Source organism: Nycticebus coucang, chromosome 13 (assembly GCF_027406575.1).
Source record: "Nycticebus coucang isolate mNycCou1 chromosome 13, mNycCou1.pri, whole genome shotgun sequence".
NCBI lineage: Eukaryota > Metazoa > Chordata > Mammalia > Primates > Lorisidae > Nycticebus > Nycticebus coucang.
The window spans coordinates 78321095-78344339 of record NC_069792.1 but is presented as its reverse complement, the minus strand read 5'-3'; the positions used below and the strand labels follow the sequence as shown (position 1 = coordinate 78344339).

The 23245-nt window shown below is 35.4% G+C and overlaps 1 protein-coding gene across 1 annotated transcript in view; it reads left to right on the top strand.

The window, feature by feature from the left end:
• EIF3H (eukaryotic translation initiation factor 3 subunit H) overlaps positions 1-23245 on the top strand; it is a 118166-nt gene that overhangs the window by 81083 nt on the left and 13838 nt on the right. Inside the window, exon 3 of the mRNA XM_053558360.1 lies at positions 22107-22274. Coding sequence (XP_053414335.1) covers positions 22107-22274 — 168 coding nt within the window. The remainder of the gene's footprint in view (positions 1-22106; positions 22275-23245) is intronic.

The following is a 23245-nucleotide window of genomic DNA, read 5'->3' as shown; positions in this document are numbered from 1 at the left end:
CTGGGCTTGAACTCACCACCTCCGGCATATGGGGCTGGTGCCCTACTCCTTTGAGCCAAGGGCGCCACCCAAGACACAGTCTTTTATCACCTGAAAGACGAGTGACTTGTATAATATCAAATAGGTTGTCTTACAAGTACATTTTATAAATGATAAATATTTTATAAATAAATATCTGATTTGATATTGCATCTATATTCTGTATGAAAATGTTGGAGAAAATATATATCTTTATAAGTACTCCTTATGAATTAACAGTAAAGTAGGATTTTTTGCTGACCTGTGCAACAAATACTTGGGATTTACCTACTCCTTCCAAAAAAACATTTGAAACAGACATGAATTTCTTGTTAATTTGACAATTTAAAGCATTTTTTAATTGAACAAATTGTGGGCATTTTTGATCATAACATCTGCCGGAAGTTGATTTACAAACACTGTAAAATGCTGTGTTGTTTTCATGCTATGCATATTTCCCGTAGTGTATGCTTACAGTTCAAAAGAATTGCTTTCTTATCTTTTTTCTTCAATCTTTGAGTTTTAGCACTGGTCATAATTCTGAGTCTGGAAAAGATTTCATTATATTCCAAATTTCTGTGTTTTTCTTCCCATCAGTAATGGCCTATCAGTTTTATGTAACATTAAGGAGTGTTGTTTTGTCAAAATAGCAGTAGCGGCTAAGGAGAAATGCATTATTTTGTTCCTTTAGAATAATATAATATAGAGAATAGCTACTGGGTGATTTTAAAGTTTATATTAATTGCAGAAAAGGAAGAATCATTGTGTCTGTTCTTTTAAAAACCTTGCTTTTAAAATATAGTTCATTCTCAAACTTCAGTTTAGCTGTTATCCAGCAAGAATAGTTTTATAATGGATGTGTTTCAGAAGATTCACTCTATTCTTCCTACTTTCAACCAAACACTTTGGTAAAAGCCCTCATGTCTGCTGGACTTCCTTCCATCTGGGGAAAACTTGATCCTTTCTTCCCAGTTTCATCCTGGCCCTCTCCAGTGCTTGTAGTGTAATAGCTTCTCTTTGAGATTAAACACAGAAAAAAGACAGGCTCTTTTCATTAATAGTCAAATGAAAAGCTACAGAGTTTTGATTAGCTCTTTCTCCATAAAGGGAATTATTAGTGGCAAGTCTTATTTTTTTCTTTCTAAACTCTCTATTTTAAAATTGTACTACTATATTGGGGCAGTGCCTGTGGCTCAGTGTGTAGGGCGCCTGTCCTACACAGGGGTAGGGTGGGGTAGGGTGGGGGTTCGAACCCGGCCCCGGCCAAACTGCAACAAAAAATAGCTGGGCATTGTGGTGGGCGCCTATAGTTCAGGGCGCCTACTCAGGAGGCTGAGGCAAGAGAATCGCCTAAGCCCAGGAGTTGGAGGTTGTGAGCTGTGACGCCACAGCACTCTACCGAGGGCACTAAAGTAAGACTGTCTCGAAGAAAAAAAAAAATTGTACTGCTACAGTAGAAAATGCTATGCTCCCTTCATCTATAAAATGGGAATAGTAAAGTACCCTATCATTGAACTCATTGGATGATTATACACACATGTAAAGGGCCTGCTTCATAGCAAACTGAGAATAAATGTAGGCAATTATTAATCCTTTTTAAGGCTTTAGAAAAAAAGTTAAGGATAGCTAAAATTAAAAAGAATTAAACATATGTAACCTACCTGGGCTATATCTATCACTTAGAACTAATGTGACCTTTAGCATTTACTAAACAGCATCTTCATAACCAGAGATTGGTTTTTGCTTTCCTCAACTTTGTTGTTGTTTTCTTATATAGTACTTTCTATCAATGTTGATATCACCCATTTTTATAAAAAATTTTTGTGGTCCAAATAAAAAATTTTAATTTATACCATTCATTCCCAGGTACACATACTGTTATCAAAAAGAGAAGGTTAAATACAGATTGTTAAGAGCTAAATGTTTTTGTTTCCTTCCAGAATTCCTGTTTAATCCCTAGCTCCCCAACCCCCATATGGTGGATGGTACCTGGAGCTGGGTCTTTAGGGGACAGGGTTAGATGAGGTCATGAGAGTGGGGCCATGGTCTGGAAGGACTGGCATCATTATAAGAAGAGATATCAGAGAGCTTGATCTCTCTCTTCAGTCATGTGATGACACAGTGAGAAGAGAGCCTTCTATAAGCCGGGAAGGGTCCCTTACCAGAAACCCTAATTGGTTGGTACTTTGATCATGGACTTCCCAGCCTCTGGAACTATAAGAAAATAAGTTTCTATTATTTAAGTCACTCAGTCTATGATGTTTTCTTATGGAAGCCTGAACATGTTAATACAGAAGTGAAGTTCAAAATTGGAGTAAATAGGTAATGAGGTAGGCTGATCTGATCTCTCTTTATATCAAGGAGATAAATTCACTGCAACATGAAAAACCATTCTGCTTCATGTGTGGGGTATGGATTTATCTGCCTTTATTCCTGATAGAATAGCAGATGTCTATTGAGAGTTTTGTTTTATGATGCCATCTGTAAAATGTTATTGTTTAATAGGTGGTAGGTATGCTGAGATGTTTTGACCTTTAACATTCATGGAAGTTTAATTGATTTTCTCTGGACAGGCACTTAATGTACTACTCATAATTCAGTGTCAGATGATTATCATCCAAGTAGAGTAGTCTATGAAAAAGTTCATGGGTCACACCCATAGAAAACCACGTATTACATTTCATTTTATGTATTCTCTTGATTAGGTTGTTGAATGGAAATAACAGGCAATTGGAAGGTAAGAATTTTACCTCTAAGAAATCAACCATTTCTGGCTCAAGTAGTTTCATACTACTCTGTATATTCTTAATAAAATTCCATTTTAATTTTGTAGGAAAGGTAAATTTATTAGATAAAGACCAAATACTTGGAAAAAAATGTTTTTTAACTTATTGTAAGTAATTTTAACCAGAGTATGGATCTCTTACCTTTTTGAAATGTGATGTGGATTTGAAAAGTGTTTTGTGAGGGCATTTTAACTATTTTGCTTCTGGAGATAGAAATGTCTTAAAAGGTTTTTCATCTTTTCCCTTCATTTTGAGAAGGGATTAGAGGGAGTGTCTATAACATTGCTTAATCTATATAAATGTAAATCAGGAAGGAGATGCAAGGAAACAGTAACATGATGGCCACAGCAAAAGCAGCGACAGTAGATACATACTGTTCATTGTTAGTGATTTTTTTATAGTTTCAAATGAGACACTGTTCACTTTAATTTTGTTTTTTACCCCTGTGTTTTGACTTGGTCTGATTGCCAAACTTCTTTTCTCAGTGAAGCAATCCTTTCATCTTTCGAGTACTTTCTTACTTAACAGCCTTTAACTAATTTTAATTTTGAGTTCTGCTGAGCGTAGTGTGACTTTATCGCTTCAGTGTAGTGAACAGTTCTGTAGTGGGTGAATCCTACTGTTATGCTCTTTTATCTGAATATAACCATTCACATTGTGAATTTCTGTCTTCTGGGTCCTCTACTGCAGTTCCATAGGAACATCTGGTTTATCTCTGGAAATACTGCTTTCTCTTACTGAACTCAAGTTCTTGCATCTCATTTGTGTTTTCTCTATCTTATCTATATCTTTAAACTTAACTATCGTTTGTGTGAGCATGTGAATTTTGTTATGAATTAGAGAACAGAATGTACTCTGTTTGAACTTTTTGTCCTTGCTACGTTTCTTTTTTAAATGTTTTTTGAATAATAAAATTACTAGAACAGTATTGCAGAGAATTTAGAAAAGAAAAATTATCCATCTTTTATCATTATTAACACAGTGATTATTAATTTGATGTATTTCTTCTAAATTTAAAAAATGTATTAAATTTTTAAATTTTGGAGTTTTTTACCTTTTATAAGTCTTTCGCATTTAATTATACATTCTTATGTTATTGAATGATGTTCATCACCATGATTATTCAAGCTGTACTGTTAAACTCTTGAAGGGATAAATGAATTACAGTTTAACATCCATCATCAGACATACTAGGTAATTTCCAGTATTTTGTTATAAATGATTTTTTTGATGCCCATTTAAAAACAGTTTCTTTTTTTCCCCCTCCAAATTTCAGATATAACCTTACTTTAGATTTTTGTGGTAGGAATCAATAGGTCACAGCACATGAACATTTTTATGGGATATTGGAAAGAACATGGGCTTGGTAGCTAGGAAATTATAGCCTTGTGTTGTGGTTGTCACTTACCTACTATGATATGAGCATGTTACTCACATGACAACTGCAAAAACTGATACTTATGTATGAAATGTGGCAAATATCTGATAGATTGATTGGAATATAAGATGGTGCTTAGTAAATGGAAGCTACTCTTAGTGTCAGCATTTTTTCTTACGGGTTGCTTGCAGTATATGAGAGTGCCATTTAACTGTTATCATATAATTTATCATACAAACTGAAATACTTTAGTCTCAGACAAATGTTAAACTATGTGGGACATTAGGGACAGTGTATATAAACTGTGTCACCCACTCTAGAGCTTAGGCCACTCTATAGTTAAACCACATCTTAATGAACATAACAATGTTTTAGTTTAAATTTGATTACAAAGTACATTGAATTGTGAGGTCTTTATTTGAATAAGCCCAATAGTAAAAAATTCTGGATTTAAACATAACCTAAAATATCTTCTAACATCATAATTTTTTTTTTGAAAAACACCTAAGTAATATTAGCTATATAATGTTGATTGACCCATTTTAAATATAGAGACAGTTGTATACAATGCTCATTGAGGTTTCTAAAAATTTGGAGTTTTTGCAATATTTTAGATTGCTTTCAGGAATTCTTTTCCCCTTTGCTTGATGTTCTTAATCATTCTGGTTACATTTGTGTATGTTATTATTTCTTTTGTATGCCATAAGGAAAGTTATCATAAGATTCATCTGAATCTTTTCTAAGGAATGACTTTCTCAAGTATCCACTAGAGCCAGGCAGTCATCTGTGTGCTGCTAGGGGCACAGTGCCTTATTGGGGAAAATGTAGACAAAACAAGACCATTATAGCATAGTGAGCTAATCTTATGAAAGCAGAAGAAATATGGTGCACAAAGTAGAGGCACTTTGGATTGGGGAACTGGGAAATTTCCAGAAAGAAGGAGTTTCTAAGTCAAGACCTGAACTAGGTGTAACCTTTCTCTTGCTTGCCATTTATAGTACTAGTGCTACCATATTAATTTTGGCTTGTGGTCTACTCACCTTCTGTTGTTTCTCTAATTAGTATTAGTAGGTAATATTGTATCAAGAGACAAAGAATGAGATGTCATGATTGCTGTAATTGGCAATCAACTTCAAGATCTTAACCACACATGTATCTATTATTAGTTTATCTAAGGGTCCTATGCTTGTTTCTGTCCTTGTATCATTTTGATAGTAGTGAATTAGCTTAAATCTTTATTGCTTAAAATAGCAATCGAATGTTTTTTATTTAACCTTTACTCTGTCCTCAAATTTTGATATATTTGGAGGAAAGGGCATTGAAATAAATACATTTATGTATATTTAAAATATAAGATTGATTAGCTTTTTCTAGAATACTTTTTTTACTTTCTTAATAATTGCTAAGTTCTTAAAGATTGTATGTGCACTACATGTACCTATGAAAGTTAATGACTTTTTTTTTTTTGTTTTTTGTTTTTTGTTTTTTTTTTTTTTTTTTTTTTGGCCGGGGCTGGGTTTGAACCCACCACCTCAGGCATATGGGACCGGCGCCCTACTCCTTGAGCCACAGGCGCCGCCCGTTAATGACTTTTTATAGTTTGTGTCCAGTAATATTCTGTTAATTGGGTAGTTTGTTTTGGTTACCATTTTTGCATCAATTGTATACTTTGTTGCATTTAGGTGCTTCATTCTCCTCATTGTCTTACAGTCCCATCTCAAAATGGATCAGATCGTTCAATCATAAAAATACAGAGGTTGCCCAAAAAAGTATACACAATTGAAGAAAGAAAAAAATGCATTAAAATTGTAATACTCAATATATACCATAATAGAAGATGAACACAAATCATGTTTGAGCACCCCTAGTAATTGCAGAATTCAAACATGACTTAGTATTACAATTTTAATAGTTTTTTTTTCTTTCTTAAAATGTATACACAGGTTTTTTGGCAGCTTCTGTAGTGACACAAGCATTGTTGTCGCCAAATAACATAAATGTGACAAGTTAACGGAACTTTAGTGCCCAAATCAGTGTTCTTGGGAGGGTTGAGATTTACTATCCAGGGAACATTAGGAATTCTTAGGAGACATTTTTGGTTGTCACAACTTGGGGAAGGTGTATGTGCTGTTAACATCTAGAGCAGTGGTTACCAACCTTCCTAATTGTTAGAACCTTCCGCGTTGTTACAAATTGAACAAAGGGGTCACGACCCACAGGTTGAGAACTGCTGATCTGGAGGTAAAGGCTAGGGGTATCATGAAACATTCTAAAATGCGTAAGACAGCTCCCCACAGTGCATAATTACCAACCCAAAATGTCGTTAGTGGCCAGGTCAAGAAACTCTGGCTGTATTGGAATGTGGATCTATATGTGCTGGCAAATGAGAATCTAGAACTGTGCTGATTATAGGAGCAATTGAAAAAAGAAGTATGAGCAGGAATTGCAATGGCACGTTTCTGAACATAGCTCTTACTCACCTCTTGATTCGTTTGCTCCTAGTTCCCAGAGTTTTTGGCTGTTTATGAAACTTTGTCCAGTGGGGTGACACAGTGCCATCCAAACATTTGTATGATTTAAACATATGCTACAATGACTTTTTTTTTTTTTTTTGGTAAATCAGTATTTTTTCTAGGACAAATGTAAAGTAAGACATTTTCTATTTTCCAAAGAACTATTTCCCAAAATAATGAGCACTATCTATCTCTAAAGATGGACAAGAGTCTCAAGTATAAGAACATCATTCAAAGTAGCACTCACTTCTTTTAGCAGGAACACACAAGTTACACTATTGCAGAGAACCTGGTAAAACCAGCTACAGTGTTAGTGAAAATATGTGTGTGTGTGGGGGGGGGAATAAAACAGAATAGTTATATTGTTTCCTTTACAAAATAACTTGTTGAATAATACTGCCTAATAAAAAATCTCATACTGTAGGCAGAAACATTGTTAAATGTGCGTATTACTCAATATTCAGGCTTACACTATTCATTCTGAGCATGTGTGGGGTTCTTAGCATGTAGAAGTGCCGTGTGTTTTGTTGTTGTTCACAATGGAAAATCCATGATTCAAGAGAAAAGAGGTTATTTTTTTTTTTTTAACAATTATGTTGTGAGTGGTGATGCAGACCAGTTAGATAGAGTAGGTCTCAAATACAGTTGTTTTGAGAAAAGGGCATTGATACCTACACCGTCCACCCACAAACTGCTTCATTTGCTGGGGACAGCTTAATTGGCTCTGGAATCCACTTTCTTAGCTCCCTTTTTTGCACCGGAACTGTATGAAATTGGGTTTCATCTTTTAATCTATAGTGTCTTATAATTAAAATTGCCAGTTCCCCTTCCTGTCTCTGTTGTAAGAGTCATATCTCACTGTGTTCAAGGGATTCTCCAGCCTCAGCTGCTGGAGTAGCTGAGACTACAGGCATGTGCCTTCATGCCTAGCTAATTAAAAAAGAAAAAAAATTTTTGGTAGTGTCGCTATGTTACCTAGGCTGTTCTCAAACCCTTGGCTTTAAGCAGTCCTCCTGCCTTGGCCTCCTGGGGTGCTGGTATTACAGCCATGAACCACTGTGCCTGGCCTCCTTTTCTTCTTATACTTCATGGACTCTTAGACTTGATGAAATAATATATTATACTTTCTAATCTTTATTCATTATGGATGGAAATAGTGAAAAGAATAAATTTAAAATTTTCAGTTTTTACAGTGTGCTGAATGAAAAATGTGTGGCAGGAGATTAAGTCTGACGCTGCTTTTCCATACTGCCTGTGAGGAGAACGATGCCTGCGTGAATCTTTGACATGAGACAGGAGATTACATTTTTACCCTTCTTTATGACATAGTTAATGCCAATTAAGCTATTTCCATTTTTAAAAATAATTTGCCAAAGTGGCATGGTTAACTAAATATGTAGTGCCCTGAGTAACTGTACAGTATTATTTCTGGATGAAAACATCACAGTTTTTAACATTGACTTTATGATACTGGGGTTAGTAGAATGTTCCCACTCTATTAAGCCTTGAAACTTTTAATTTATTAGAGAAAGAAATTGATGAAATTGCTGGGTGTATTTTTAAAAACCACATCTAAATACTGCAGTAGGATATGAATAGCTTCCAGAGTTTTAAAGGATCAGAATCTAATCCACATAATTTTCCTAAAATATTAATTTTTAGGTATAGTGTGTTTCTATAATTCGCATAATTTTAAAGTGTCTATTTTATTTATATATCTAGTATTATCTGACAATTACCAAATACATAATTACAATTATCAGCTTTTGCTGATAATTTATAAATCTGAATACAGAGTTTCTAATTTAGTAGAAATAGACTGGGGAAATAAGCTTCCTGCATTTGGAGCTTATCGTCCAGGCTCTCTGTCTCTAGGCTGTATATTGAACTCCTGGGTGTAGATACAAGTCACCTCCTGTCACTGAGACACGAAGTTCTTTGTGAGGTTTTCTTATTTATTTATTTGTTTGTTTTAGTAATTAAAACTTTTATATAATTAAAATATAAAAAATTGAAATCTCTGGTTTTCGTGAGTGCCATATGTTTATTTAAAGGGTTTGAAAGAGACTTTTACTTGTTCATCTAAAGTAAAATTAAGTGTTGGGAGGAAAAACCTAATGATGCCTTTTGAGCCGCCTCCTCTACAGGGTAGCCTGAGTCCTGTTTTCTGTGTGGGGAACCCATCTATGCTTCGGTCTCCCCTGAGCCTTAGACTGCTAACCACTTCTTAAACTGTGATTACTTTGCTTTTCTCCCTCTTCTGACCGCTGTCTACTGTTATTTTCATTTTCTGTTCATTTGGGGCTGTTAGGGTTTCTAGACCATATTTTTAGTGAAACTTTCCCCCCACTTAACTGTGTGGAATATTAGCCCCTGAACACACAATGGAGATAATTGATTCTAATATCAAAACTTATGAAAGAAACACATGGAATTTTATTCATGGTGGGTTTTTGTCTGGTTCTTGCTTTAACTCTTTTGAAATGTCAGCCTTCTTCTCCTAACAAAGATGATCATTGCCGTTTTACTATTATTTGCTATTATAGTTAGCACTATTACCATTATAATATTAAACTAAATGAGTTTTTCATGTGGGATATATTAAAAATTAGTGATTTTAAACCAGTATTTTTTGGAATAGTTTTGTTATTTGGAGGTTTTCCTCTGCTCTGTTTTATTCTATTTAATGGCAGAGCCAAAATTGCATTTCAGAGCTCCTGTTTACTCAGTTCGCAACTATTCTTTTGCCCTGTCTTATTTTGCAAGGTATGAAGTCAGGCCTTTGACTTCTACTCTTGATTTTTTTTGTTCTTGTGTGTTCACTTTAAAGGCCTGGAAAACTCTATAGTATTGCCCAGATATTTTCTTTAGAGAGCATTAACATTTGAGTGGACCCAAGAATGCTGCCTGTCACCCTGTGTGATCCCTGTGTCCTCTCCACTGGAATGTCAGCTGCAGAAACTTTTTCTGTTTTCACCATCCTATGCTAGACCACACCTAGAAGGTCTGGCACAATTAGAACTCAGAATAAATATTTGTCATTTTAATGTGTAAAGAAATGAATGTTTGGACTCACTGTTTTAGATTTTTCCTCTGAAAACATGAGGAGGAAGCATTTAAGCTATTTAATGCCTTTATCTAGCTGAGTATCACAATATTTTCTGCAACAACAACAAAATATATATATATATATATCCTTTGGGGGGAAAAGGGAAGGTTTTGTTGTTAAGGCATTGGTACCTGATTTGAAAGTACTTTGAAACATTGCAGATACTCTGATTCAATTTAGCTCCTTATGAGACTGATGCGCTACCTACTGCGCTAACGGGACACCTCAATTTAGCTCCTTATGCAGATATTGTTTGTCCTTCCTTTGACACATGTTCGAAAGCCTCTGAGGATACACATCTGGCTTGGTAGCAATGGATGTTGCATGGAGGAACGGTTTTTCAGGGAGGGACAAACAATCTGAAACAAGTTTAGGAAAAGTAAAACAAAGATACCCCTTCCCTAGGTAGTTATTTAATGTTTCTTCAGATATTTATTTATTTATAGTTGTACAGTTTATTTCTATATTGTAGCCCAGGGAAGTTAATTCTATTTTAAACATCTGGCAGGAGGTTGCCTGCCAATTGTGGAAGAAAATTATTTGGTTTGTTTACCGCCCTCCAACATCTTTCTATAGTAATTTTCTTGCCTTTTAATAATTTCTATTTCCCCCCATATACTGTATTTCATATTCCTCTTTAATTCAAGCGGCTTCTCTGTAGAAAAGTATCATTATGAGCTTCAGATTACATAATGACCACTCATCAGACAAGTCTCAGTAATGAATTTGAGAGCACTGTGAGTAAAATGTCCAAAATACAGCAGGATTATTTCTGGAGTAGGGCCTTTAATTTGTGACTATAGACCTATCTATCTCTAAGGTACATTTCTAGCATAGAACAATATTTGTACTGAGAGTATTTTAATAATGTGACATTTTTGTTAGGGACTAACTTTTCTCCAAAATTATAGATGTTTATTTTTCTCAAATATGGAAGACTCTGGTCATATCACCTGGTGAGGTAGGGGCACATGTTTTTTTCTTGTCCATATTAGGAAATACTAGTTAGGAATACTAGAGTCACAGAGTAGTAAGACACAGGCTTCATTCAGCTTTCCCTATCATGTGCTTCTTGTTCTTCGTAGGACAGGGGCAGAGGTGACAGTGACATTCATTTGGCTCTCCTGAAGAAAGCTGGAGTTTGCTTTCAACCTTTGGTTTGCCATTTGTACTCTTCCAACCAAGCTGGTGATGTATCTCTGGTGATTACTCAGTGCTGACTTGTGCTTAACAATAAAACTTCCCTTTTGTGGCTGCCCTGGCCTGGAACTGAGTCGGTAGCTGCCTTACCCCTCGCCACTTCCCCACTTTCTCGCTGCATATGTTACATGTACGGAGGAAGCTCCAGGAGATTCAGGAGCACATTCTGTTGCATTTCAGTACTTGTTACCCTCTTTGGGATCTTGAGCCCCTTTGAGAATCTGGTGAAAACTTTGAACTCTCACTCCACAAAGGTACATAGGCTTATGATTTTGGGAAATTTTTATAGGTCATTTGAAATTTTGAGGTAAGGATTCCTGGGCTACATACTGTCTTCTTAAAGGAGATCTCAACAGGAAATGTAACATTTCCTCTCTTAAAAGTAAGTCATAGGTTTCTAACCTCAGTTATCTTCATGAGCTGCTAAGAAGATTTCTGTGTGATCAGGTTTCTCAGCTTGGAATCCTATTTCTTATCCTATAAAAATGTTTAGAAGAAGTGGAGTGTATAGAGAAATAATGCAGGATCAGAAAGGGTTGATGGAGGGTGTAGTTATAAATACTTCTATTTTTCTGATTTAACTAAACCATAGGAAATTATTTGCCCTTCCTAACCTTTTCCATAACTCCTGTCACTTTCCATTCTTGCCATATTCTCCTTTTGTAGGTTGCAGTTAAGAATAGTCTTCAAAAATTATATCCCTCAGGCTTTTGTTTATAGCATCTTTAATGCTCATTTTTTAATACAGATCATGTTGATGTTTAAAAGGTAAGGGAAACTCGTCTCTGGATAGTTGAGGTTGCTGGATTGGACTCTCCTACCAAGCAACACACGCATGTTAAAAAGCTGTTTGCTGTATCTAATTGAATTTTGCTACTTCACTTGAGTGAGTAGTATTTCCAAATGGCCTTTAACCAGGCCCTGAAGAAACCTGGCACTGCAGCTCACACCTCCTTCCCATTCCCAGCCACATTCTCAGGTGTTTTTTGTTTTTTTTGTTTTTTTTTTTTTAAAGTCGTCTGTAGAAGAGGGGTGGGGGCAGGAGCTTGTTCCCTCTCTTTGGAAGAGTTATAAATGGAATCAGGAGATAGAAACTTACATAGTTCTATGCAATTATATTGTTATACACACAATAATAATAGAACACCCAAAATGACCTTTTCTTGAAATCTAATTTTTGTAGCTTGTCTCTTTCCTTATTGAATCGGTTCTTTATTGTACTGAATGCAATTAGTTTATAGCTTTAGTATCTAAGAAGCATTTTTTACTTTTGTAATGCTTTCTCATGGTAGATTGTTCTTTGATCATACTTCTATTTGTACATGTGGATTCTGTTTTATAAAATGAATATTACAGATTCATAGGCTTTATTTTTTGTTGTCAGCATATACGATCTCTAGTGATCTTCTCTGTTTTTCTGATTTCCCCCTACCCTCAACATGGAGATGAAACAGCAGAGTTCATACAACACTTGGTAACCAAATTAATCAAACCCAATACCCCATAAATAATTCCTTTGAGCCAGAGAAGTACCATATTCTCTGGGTTCTAAATAACATTTCGGATTAATAGGTTATGATAATAGCTTCTCGAGCTCTTTCTGGGTTTATTCTGAACACTCTTAAGTAATGATTTTATTTCATCTTAACTACCTTATGAAGTAGGTGCTATCACTTTCCTCACTCCTCTACCCTGTTTTGTTTAGTTTTGTGCATTGGAGGAGACCAGTCTGTGTAATTTGTCATAGGAAACTGATGTGTGGTCAAGATATTATTCAGGTAAGGTTAGCTGCTTTAAATTCTTAATAGTCCAATACCCTGTCCTATTCTGTGATTCCACAACATAGGAGCACTCGTATCCAGATTGTAGGTGACCATGAGAAAGATAGGCAAGTTGGCCAGCAATAGAAAAATACTGTATATATGTACTTTTTAAAACAGCATATGCATTGGACAATTTGTTTTGCCAGAAATATGAGAAAATAATGGTAAGAATAAGTAAGAAAAGGAAGGCTATGTTAACCAGTGTGATGAAAATGTGTCAAATGGTCTATAAAACCAGTGTATGGTGCCCCATGATCACATTAATGTACACAGCTATGATTTAATAATAATAAAAAAGAGAATAAGAAAGCAAAAATCTGTGATGATCTCACTCTCTGGAGAACCATTGCCATTACCATTTTAGCATATTTCTTTCCAGTCTTCTCCTTAGGAGGAGGGAACAACTTAAGTTGTTTACATACTGGCATTTATATGGTGTATAGTTTTATATTCTGTTCCCCCCCCCCAGCATCTCATGAGCATTTTCCCATGCCATTTAAATTTTTTTACAATGTTCTAAATGATTTTTGTTTTCAAGGAAATGGATTCTACTTAGAAGATAGATGACTGTATGAGCTGAGTGGGGGAGAAGTAAGACTGAGAGGATAGTCTTAATGAGGGAGAAAATCTAGAAGTAGAGGAGTTGCAGGGTGGGGTGGATAAAGTCAATGTGTACATTTACAGTGTGTGGTACCTATGTGACCTCTTCCTGAAAATGCTCTTTAAGCAGAGTCATCCTGGGTGTCGAGGTAAGTCCTGAAATTGCCATCATCAAATGGTTGGAAGTCAAAACTATTATTTTCCAGGTGAGGAAATTAAGGTCCAGAGAGACAAATGTGTTAACTAGCTTCAGCTCACGGAGCAGTCATACTAAAGAAGGCACCTTCTAGAAAGAGACAGGTCACTCTAGCTTTATCAGACTCCTAGTGGAGGCAGTACCATTGCAGAATGGATCATTTACCACCACACGTTTTTATGTGTATACTGCCAACAGTACCTTCGAAAAGTGATTATTTGTTATTTTTTGAATATTTACTACTCACTACTAATGTATTCCATTCTGTTCTTTCACAACTGGAGCGTGAAATGGAGATGCTTACAGAATTAAACTGTAAACATTTAGTTAGCCCTTTATTTTTTAAAAAATATTTGTACAGGGCAGTGCCTGTGGCTCAAAGGAGTAGGGCACTGGCTCCATATGCTGGAGGTGATGGGTTCAAACCTGGCCCCGGCCAAAAACTGCAAAAAAAAAAAAAATCTGTACATACTTTTTTTTCATGTTTTGAAAAGTACTCATGAGGTCATTCTCTCCTTGTTTTACTTAAAAACCCAGATAGATAGGAAAGGCAAATCAAGTATGATATTCCTATTAAAGAAATGTCTTCTGCTTCTCAAAAAATTGCACAATAGTTTTCATTGCAGCCTCACATGAAAATTTCACTTTAGGGTTAAATACTAAGGCAAAGTTTTACCTACTTTGAGATGTGATATGTTTCACCCTTTGGATAATGTTTCTCTTTTCCTTTGATTTGCTTCAGAGAAAAATTTGTATCTTTTAGTCAAAATATTTATAGTCTGATTTCCTTTGATTGTATGTTTACCCCACCTTCAGGTTTTACTTTTCAGTATTCTAACTTAGACTTTTCCTACTTTTGATATTACTGATTATTTTTGTGTGTTTAACTCAAGCTACTTCAAGTCCTATCCATATATACACACATATGGATATATATAGTTTTATTATATGTATGTGTTTTACATATAAAGCTTTCTAGTAATTGTGACATTTTCTAGTACATTAACACCAATCACATGTTTTGGATACATTCCATTGGAGGAAATATTTTCAGCACCCAAGTTTGTGTCAGCATTAAAATACTAACTCATATTATATACCTTTAAATATGATAGGTGTTCCTTGTTCCCATGAAGGAGGCTATTATATATGTGAATTTCTTCCCCCACCCCAACCCAGAGATTCTTACCGGGTCTTCTAGCATGTCATGCTCTCATATGAGGGTTCTTTGTGGTAAGGGGCCTATATCCCTTGGCCTATCCTGGTGAAGTCACTTTGTATAAACATATCTCAAATGACATACAGTTAACTTACATAAATCACCTGCTTATGTGTATGTGTTTCATGACCAAGGGCATAAGTGTATATGTATTTTAAATTCTTTTAACTTCAAAGAAACAGGATTTCTTGGCTGTCTTTCATGATTTGATTAGGATGATGACAATATAGATTTGTTATAGGAGGTACTTGTTATTTTCTGTGAAGAATTCAGTTTATTTCATAGAAGACTAATTGAGACACATTAAAACCTCTCTAAAAACCTAATATACAATAATTGTCAAAATTCTTACTAGTTTAAAATAGTGCGACCACCCTTATTCCTATTCCCTTTCCCTTACCCCAGCTTGAAATTCAAAATAAATTATTTTGTCAGAATTTATAAATACTTTAAAGGAGAAATCAAACCACCCAAAACAAATGAATATTTAAAAAATACACTTCTGTAAGATTATTAAGGAAGACATTATTTTTCTTTTTAAATAGGGCAAATTCATTTCTAGGTAGAATTTTTGTTGGACACTTTATTGTAAAAAAAAAAAATGAACTGTTTGTTACCAAAACTCTTATGCAGACACATAGATGGCATTAATAACAGCTGTATTAACTTTAAAAAGGGATGAATACATAATACAAACTGAGTGAAGAGAATATGGAAGTTTTAAGAAATCTGTGTGTTCGTAATTCTCTCCACCCAAAGTAGACTCTTACTTCTTTCTTCAAGTGCACATTCTGCTTGCATAAATCTACATCTGCTACTAGCTTTGAACGTTGCCTGAAACGTATGTGCAGTTTGGCAAAAAGTCTCATCTGAGGCGGAAAGCACGGAATCAGGTTTGTGTTACTAAATAACAGCACAGAGCCTTCACAGCCCTCAGCCTCTATGTGCTCACTGCTGTCCCACAATGCAGCTGGGAAAGAGGCCTGTAATTATTTTCTTAAAAGTCCTAGTTTGGTTAGCACCCATGCCAAAACAGGTAGGAGATTTTTATGCATTCCATGTCCATGTCATATTTATTGAAATCATTGGTTTGATTCAGGGAAATTGTGGGGTTTTGTTTGTGTGCTAGCTTTTAAAGCTATTTGCATCTCCTGATTGAGTTTTCTTTCTTTGCTGCAAAGAGCCTGTACTAGATCTGGTCTCTGTTCCCTTATGCATTTGTGCAGGTCATCTTTGATCTGAGCCAGTATTTAGTTACAAAGTAGTCTTGGCACAAGTCTCAAATACTAATATGGAATATAGAGTTTTAGGAGTTTGATTACATAATTGTGATGAGTTTCAACTTTGGCATTTATAAATATTTGATGATAGTTTTATTACCTAAAAGCTTACTGGGAGTGCTAACTTATTGGTTAATTTAATGATCAAATGTACACAAACCATAGTTTCTGAAAACCTGGAAATTTGTTGTATACTTCTATTGTATCTGTGGGTGGGGCTTCATTGATTCAAAAATAATTTACTCTAAACTTCACCAGTAAGAAGCAATGAAGTTCTCTAAGTGAGGGGTTGCCTTGGGTCTGATAGCCCCAAGTCAAACTGAAGTCAAAGTTGGGAACAGCTTTTATAAAAGGATTTTAAAAGTCTTGATTAGCTAATTAGAGTTATTATGGAGAATAAAGTTAGACAGCACCCTAACAGACCACTCAGCAGGATGTGTGACGTAAGCAGTGCTCACTAGATGCTAAGTTCTAGTTTCTTCCTTTTGCCTAGCTCCACTCTTTTCCTCCAAACTATGTTTATTTCAAAATAATTTTATTATACTATATCTTTAAATAATGTGGATTTATATGATAAAGTGTGAAATCATTAAGTATTAGACAGTAGGTCCTTAAATTATTTTTGAATTTAGATTACTTCACCCAGTAAGAGTTTTCTAATAACACATCTGTAAAGCACTTTTTTCTAATTTCATAATCTGCCAGAAAGATCTTGAGTTTTTGATCTCGAGTATGCTACATACTCAAGCTCATTTCAACCTATCCAACCATGGCGATTCCTTCTTCTTTTTTTTTTTTCCACTCAAAAATTGTATTTCATGAGGGCTCACTTAAAATAATAAAATTTTAAAAAGACTATTTTAAAAGTGAGGGTGAAGAACTGCGGGTGAAAAGAAAGCTGGTTAATTATTCTGCTGGATTAAAAATCTTCTCTGTTATCCTTCCCAGTGAACTTGAGGAATGCTTGAATCTCATACTCTATTTGGCAGTGTAACTGCAGATAAAATATTTAAATGTAGGACAACTTATTATTTTCAGTATTTTCATATTTTGAAGATAAAACAAGAGAAAGCCCAACAAATGTGGTTGGTTTTTGAAAGGAATCGTTATTGGGCAGTCTGCCTCAGTTAAGACAGTTTTAGCTCTAGGCACTTTAAAATCCTCTATTTTGCAAAGAGGATATCTGGAAAAAGTGAATATGAATGTACTAGTGCCAAACTTCCAGTGGTTATTCAGTGTAGTAAAACAGGCTTTCCTTTGCTTGAGAGAGGCTTAGCCAATTAAGACAGTCATAGAGGTTGAAGAGATTTCTAAAACTTCAGTCCATTTTTATAATTCTTCCAAACTTCGTAGCACCTCCTCAGCTGCCCCTAAGTGCAGCTTTTTGTAATTTGAGTCAGCTTCCTAGTAACTACCAATTGCTTCTCCACAGTTAGGAGGGTGTCTGCTTTTTGAACTATGAATGCCTAAGTTCTTTGCTAAATGTCTCATTACACATTTCTAAACCCTTCTGCTGTATTATCATAAATTTAAAAATAGTCCCCTCTCTAAGGGAATTTACCTCTTGCCATTCATCTTTGGGAAAATTTCCCATGAGTCATTAACTCAAAAGTTAATGTTACTGGTTGAAATGGCTGCATGGGCTTCTGTTATATATGAGAAATTCAGAACAAAAAGTAGAAGCATGTCTAACTCTTGGACCAACTCTGCACATTTGCCAATGAGTTTCTTCATTGGTCTGCATCAGTGCAGCACTAGGGAGGTAGGGTACTTTATATCTAGGAGCCTCCTTTTTTCTTTCTCTTCCCCTTTATCCTGTCTCTGCCTGTGATTCTCTTCTTTCTGAGGTGTGAAACACTTCCTCCAAAGGATGACTCTTTCCTCTTTTTTTTTTCTTTTTTACTTTTTCGCCCTCGGTAGAGTGCTGTGGTGTCATAGCTCACAGCAACCTCAAACTCTTGGGCTCAAGCTATCCTCTTGACTCAGCCTCCAGAGTAGCTAGTACTACAGGTACTGGCCACAACACTGGCTATTTTTAGACATGGGGTCTTGCTCTTGCTCAGGCTGGTCTCAAACTTCTGAGCTCAAGCCATCCACCCACCACAGCTTCCCAGAGTGCTAGGATTACAGGTCTGAGCCACTAGCCTGGCCTTTCCTCTGTCTTTTAGACCCTCCTTTTAAGACTCAGGCTAGAAAAGTGAGGACCAGCTATAGTGATGAGGCGGATGGCACTACCTCCCATTTGCCAGAGCCTGTGGGCTGTGACATGGCGGCTTCATCACTGGCTACTTCCAGATTTTATGAGGTGTCCTTCCTCACCTTCATTTATCTAAACCTTGTAGCTAAATTGAACCTCTTGGGCTTGCCTTACCTGTTCACCTCCAGTACCATTTCTGAGGGAGACTAGCGTAGCCCCAAAAGAAGGACATTCACCTGGAGATGGGACTCTGGAATGAACATTCCTTGTTTTGTGTGTAAACTAACTGCTGTGTCACCATTTCATGATTTTCTTATTTCTGCCTTAATGCAGATGGGTAAAAATATGTCAGTTGGTAAGGTAGCTCAGCTTAGTTGAGTGACTGTGACTGCCAGGAACATGATTTTGGGACAGTTTAGTGGGACGGTCTGTTCATTTCTTATTCCTACATAGGTTTACCTGGAAGCTTTTGCAGCGACTGATTTTGTACATTTTGAAAATTTGGATAGGACGTGGAGAAAAATTTGTTTAGGTTTAGAGAGATGGGGACCGTGTGTCTGCTTCAGCATTAGACTGGGGACACAGACCTAAAAGTCTGCAGAGACAAAGCCATTTATGTGACTGTTTATGAGTGGTATCTTTTACTCATTGCCGTGTATATAATAGAAAATAAAACTTTTTAAAATTTTATTAAAGTGACCTCTTTAAAACATGCATTTATTAGAGCATTATATGAGTGCTTTTAGATCCTTTCTTTCTCTTTGCAACACCTCTAAGAGGGCACTTTATAAAATGTTGAGTTATTTTTTCTAATTTTTAAAATTGGAGTGATAAGTCCAAACCAGGACAGACAAAATCCTGGAACTTTGCCTAGATTAGGCCTAGCACATACTTTGTTACATATATAGGAATAGTGAAATTCCAATGCATTTTATATTTTTTAAAGTGATTTCATTAATTGACCCATGGTTGCCTTTAGCCCTTTAATTTCTATATTTATCTAAGATATTTAGGTGATATGAAAATTCTTATGACTAATAAACAAGTTTATCTGAAACCTTTGTGAAATCTGTTGTCATTTCTTTAAACTATGGAAGAGTAAAATGGAAATACTCCCCTTGTTTCTCCTACTAATATGGAAGTTGATCTCCTGATTCCTCAGTCCCCAGAAATACACACATTGGAGCAATGGTGTCTCCACATGGCTACAGACCTTATCTTTGACTCTCTTCTCTAGAGAAACACATTTTCATTCTTATCTTTATTGGAGTAGCTGTAAAATATCTAAGACTCTGGGCAAAGCAGGAATATGGAGATTTGCTACAGATCTTGGACTTCTTTAACTCATGTATCCTGAAAATGCTGTTCTAAAGTCTATTATATTCAGGTGTTTCAGGAGAGACTTAGCAAGATGACAGAATGTTTTTCAGAGAAATATTTTTATTTAAATCATAATTCATGTTGGAGGCCCTTCTTTAGAAAAATCATTTAGAATAAGCATATCCAGCAAACAACGTGGAGTCATAGCATTTTGATTGGTATTGAGTTTTCAGTAAACATTGAGGAAGAGTCATTAGCTGGACAGCAAGATCCCCCACAGGGAAATGTTAGAGCTGGCAGAGAACCCAGATCTCCAGATTCCAACTCTTCTCTTCTTTTCTACTGTTGCAAGTTGGTAGAATCTAACCTCTGCTTATAATATAGCTAAATTATACACTAATATGTTTTATAAGGACTGATTTTTTAAAAAATTGTTCTATGAAATCTTATTTATACTTTCAGTTGCTTGGTAATCTCATCTCTCCCCTTTCCTTTTAAAGTAAGTGGCAAATTTAGTGCAGCTCCTGCGTGCTTATGATATTGGGACTTTTTGTAAATTAATTTGATTAAAATTTATTAGCCAAATCAGTGATTTTACTTTGATTTAAAAGAATTATGGCCAGCTGCTCGGGAGGCTGAGGCAAGAGAATCGCGTAAGCCCAAGAGTTAGAGGTTGCTGTGAGCCGTGTGACGCCACGGCACTCTACCCAAGGGCGGTACAGTGAGACTCTGTCTCTACAAAAAAAAAAAAAAAGAATTATGGAATGTTTAAGGCAAGAAAAGATCATCGCAATGATTGTATCCCACTCCCAAATTTATGTGGTTGATATGAATCTGTTAAACTAGCTGGGGGAGATGAGGTTCTCTTATATGCCAGAGAGATTAAATATTAAGATAAAAGATAATTGGTATAAGATTATCATTAATTTTATACTGCTTCAGGCTGTATACAAATTCAGTACTACATATATAAAATAGGTTTCCAAGATGCTATATTTAATAGTGGTTTAGAATATATAACATACGTTATATGACTTCATTTTTACATTTTATTCATAAATCTGCAGAAACACGAGTTTGGTATATATGCAAACATGTTTTGTGATAGAGCTAGCCAGACCACCTCTCTGTTAACAATTTTTTTTTTCCTTTTTCTGAATGAATGAGCCCACATCCAGAGTCACTTAAACTGGTATATATCTTGACAGTGTTGCAATTTAACCAAAGACTTAAGAAGGTCCCTCAAAGTACAGGCAGTGGTAAAAGAACTTTGGGGTTCTTTAGCTTTTGTACATAGCTGAAGAAAGCCTCAGAAAAGACATAAATTAGTATTTGACCAATTGGCTGCTGTCTTTTAGCGTGAGACACATAAGCTTCCTTGGAATAAGCAGATTTATATTGTCTTTGCCTAGTAACAAGTGTTGAAAATAAGACTGTGTTCAACTGAGGTTTTTATATACTTGTGATCCTGAGTATTATTTGCCTTGTAAAAATCACAGCACTATAACCAAAAGAATGACATATACTTGAGTTTTGAAAATGAAATGTTTAGGTTCTGAGTTAAGCAAATATATATACTCAACTACCCAACGTGGTGTAGAAATAAATTGGGAATAAATAGCTTGCATATTATGATGATTTTAGTTTTCTCTTGTGTTTGCTGTATATTATTGGTTATTTTGCTTTGGAAATTGTCATTTATTATGTTGTCAGTTTGCACCTATTTTTCTAATAATACTGCTTTAACTTAATATGTTATAGCCATTAATTTGCCAAAAATAAAAGTCATTAAACCTTTTCATTCCATATTTGATGATTAAAATATAACACTATTCTAATGAAAAACTAACTTAACACTAAAGAACACACAGACAAGAAAAAAAGAGTTCTTTTTTAAATTTAGCATATGCAGCAGGGGGCACCAGGTGAAGGCAAAAATGAATTCTTATATTTTAAGTCAGCTCTGGCTTGTATCCTATTCATATATAAGTAATGTGGTAGTTAATTGTTTCCCCTTAGTTTTGTTAATGGTTTTAACTTCTCAGTTCTAAAAGCTATGTTGAAGAAGAGATTGATAACTATTTTTACTTACTAATACAAATGAAGCTACTTATAAACAACCGGTTTAGTAATTATACAGATTTTTCTTTAAATATTTAAGTTTTTTTTAAAAGGAATGTAAACTACATTTAACAATTTCTTGTTTAGAAGGAGGAATTAATATTGTGTTAAATTTTTTTTTATAAAATGTTTTTTCATTAAGGAAAAAAGGAATGCCAAAATGATTTGAAAGCTTAATTTTTTTTCTTTCTATGCAAACTGAATGTATTTTTAAAAGTCTGAAAACCTGTTTCTTATTGCTGCTAGTTATGTATTAATAGAAATTTGTTTTCAAAAAGCTTGTTTTTAATGTTGTTACCATCACTAAATAGTTTTTTCTTTTGTCCCCCTTCTCCCCATGATCTAGTCCAGTACCAGATGGAAATGATGCGGAGCCTTCGCCATGTGAACATCGATCATCTTCACGTGGGCTGGTACCAGTCCACATACTACGGCTCATTCGTCACCCGGGCCCTCCTAGATTCTCAGTTCAGTTACCAACATGCCATTGAAGAATCTGTCGTTCTCATTTATGGTTAGTAGGAGGCTTCTTTATTATTCTTTTCTTCCCTTAATATTATTACTACTATTTTTGCTTTTTTTTTTTTCCTCTAGGAGCAGCCTGGCAGGCCTTCTCAAGTAAATACCAACCCTGTTTCTGTAGTAGCCTCAGCAGCAGCTAAGTCTAGACAGGGTTTCCTTCTTTCTGTTTATTTTTCTTGCTATCAGAGCCCTGATGTGTACATTTTGGAATGCTGGAGTAGCTGCTTCATTTTTATTCCTCCATCTCCCCTCCCTCATTGAAAGGGCTGGTGGAACTAGACCAGATGTCTAACAAACCCCGATTGCTAGAGTGTCTGGCTCTGTACGTGACTGACCAATCATAATACAGCGTGCCAAGTTTTTTTTTATACCTCTGACAGCAGCATACAAAACTTGGACTGTTTCTTAGCACAAAGATTTTTTTCTTTCAGCCTATTTAATGGTGTTTCCTCAAGCTCTCCAGACCAGATGTTCTGTGCTGTATCAGAACTGTAGGCAATTTAACAGCTTTATAGCCTTCCCCCCTCCCCAACACTCACAGTTTGCCATATCTGGCAGACTTGCATATAGTTTCCAGCTGAGAAGTAAATGTAACGTCCTGAGTATCTGTCAGAAAAAATACTAATGAATACGATCAATCTTATGAGCTGCCCCAAAATTGTTTCAGTATGTTAACAATTGGATTACAGTAAAGAACAAGTTGTTAAAGTGTACTTATATTGGCTGGAAACATTGCATCATCAGACCTTGATGAATTTTCCACTTGTTTCAATCTATTTTGGTTTTCATTTTATCACCTATTGCTAAAAGTTTCACTGTGTTAAGTTTCAGACAACATGAATGTTAACACAGGTTTTAGGCGAATGTTGGCATGCCAGAGCTGTTATCATGCAGCAAGTGCTAAGCCCCCTTACTCATGGAGTGTTTAAGTGGTTAGTTTTGACAAAATTAGATTCTCTAAAA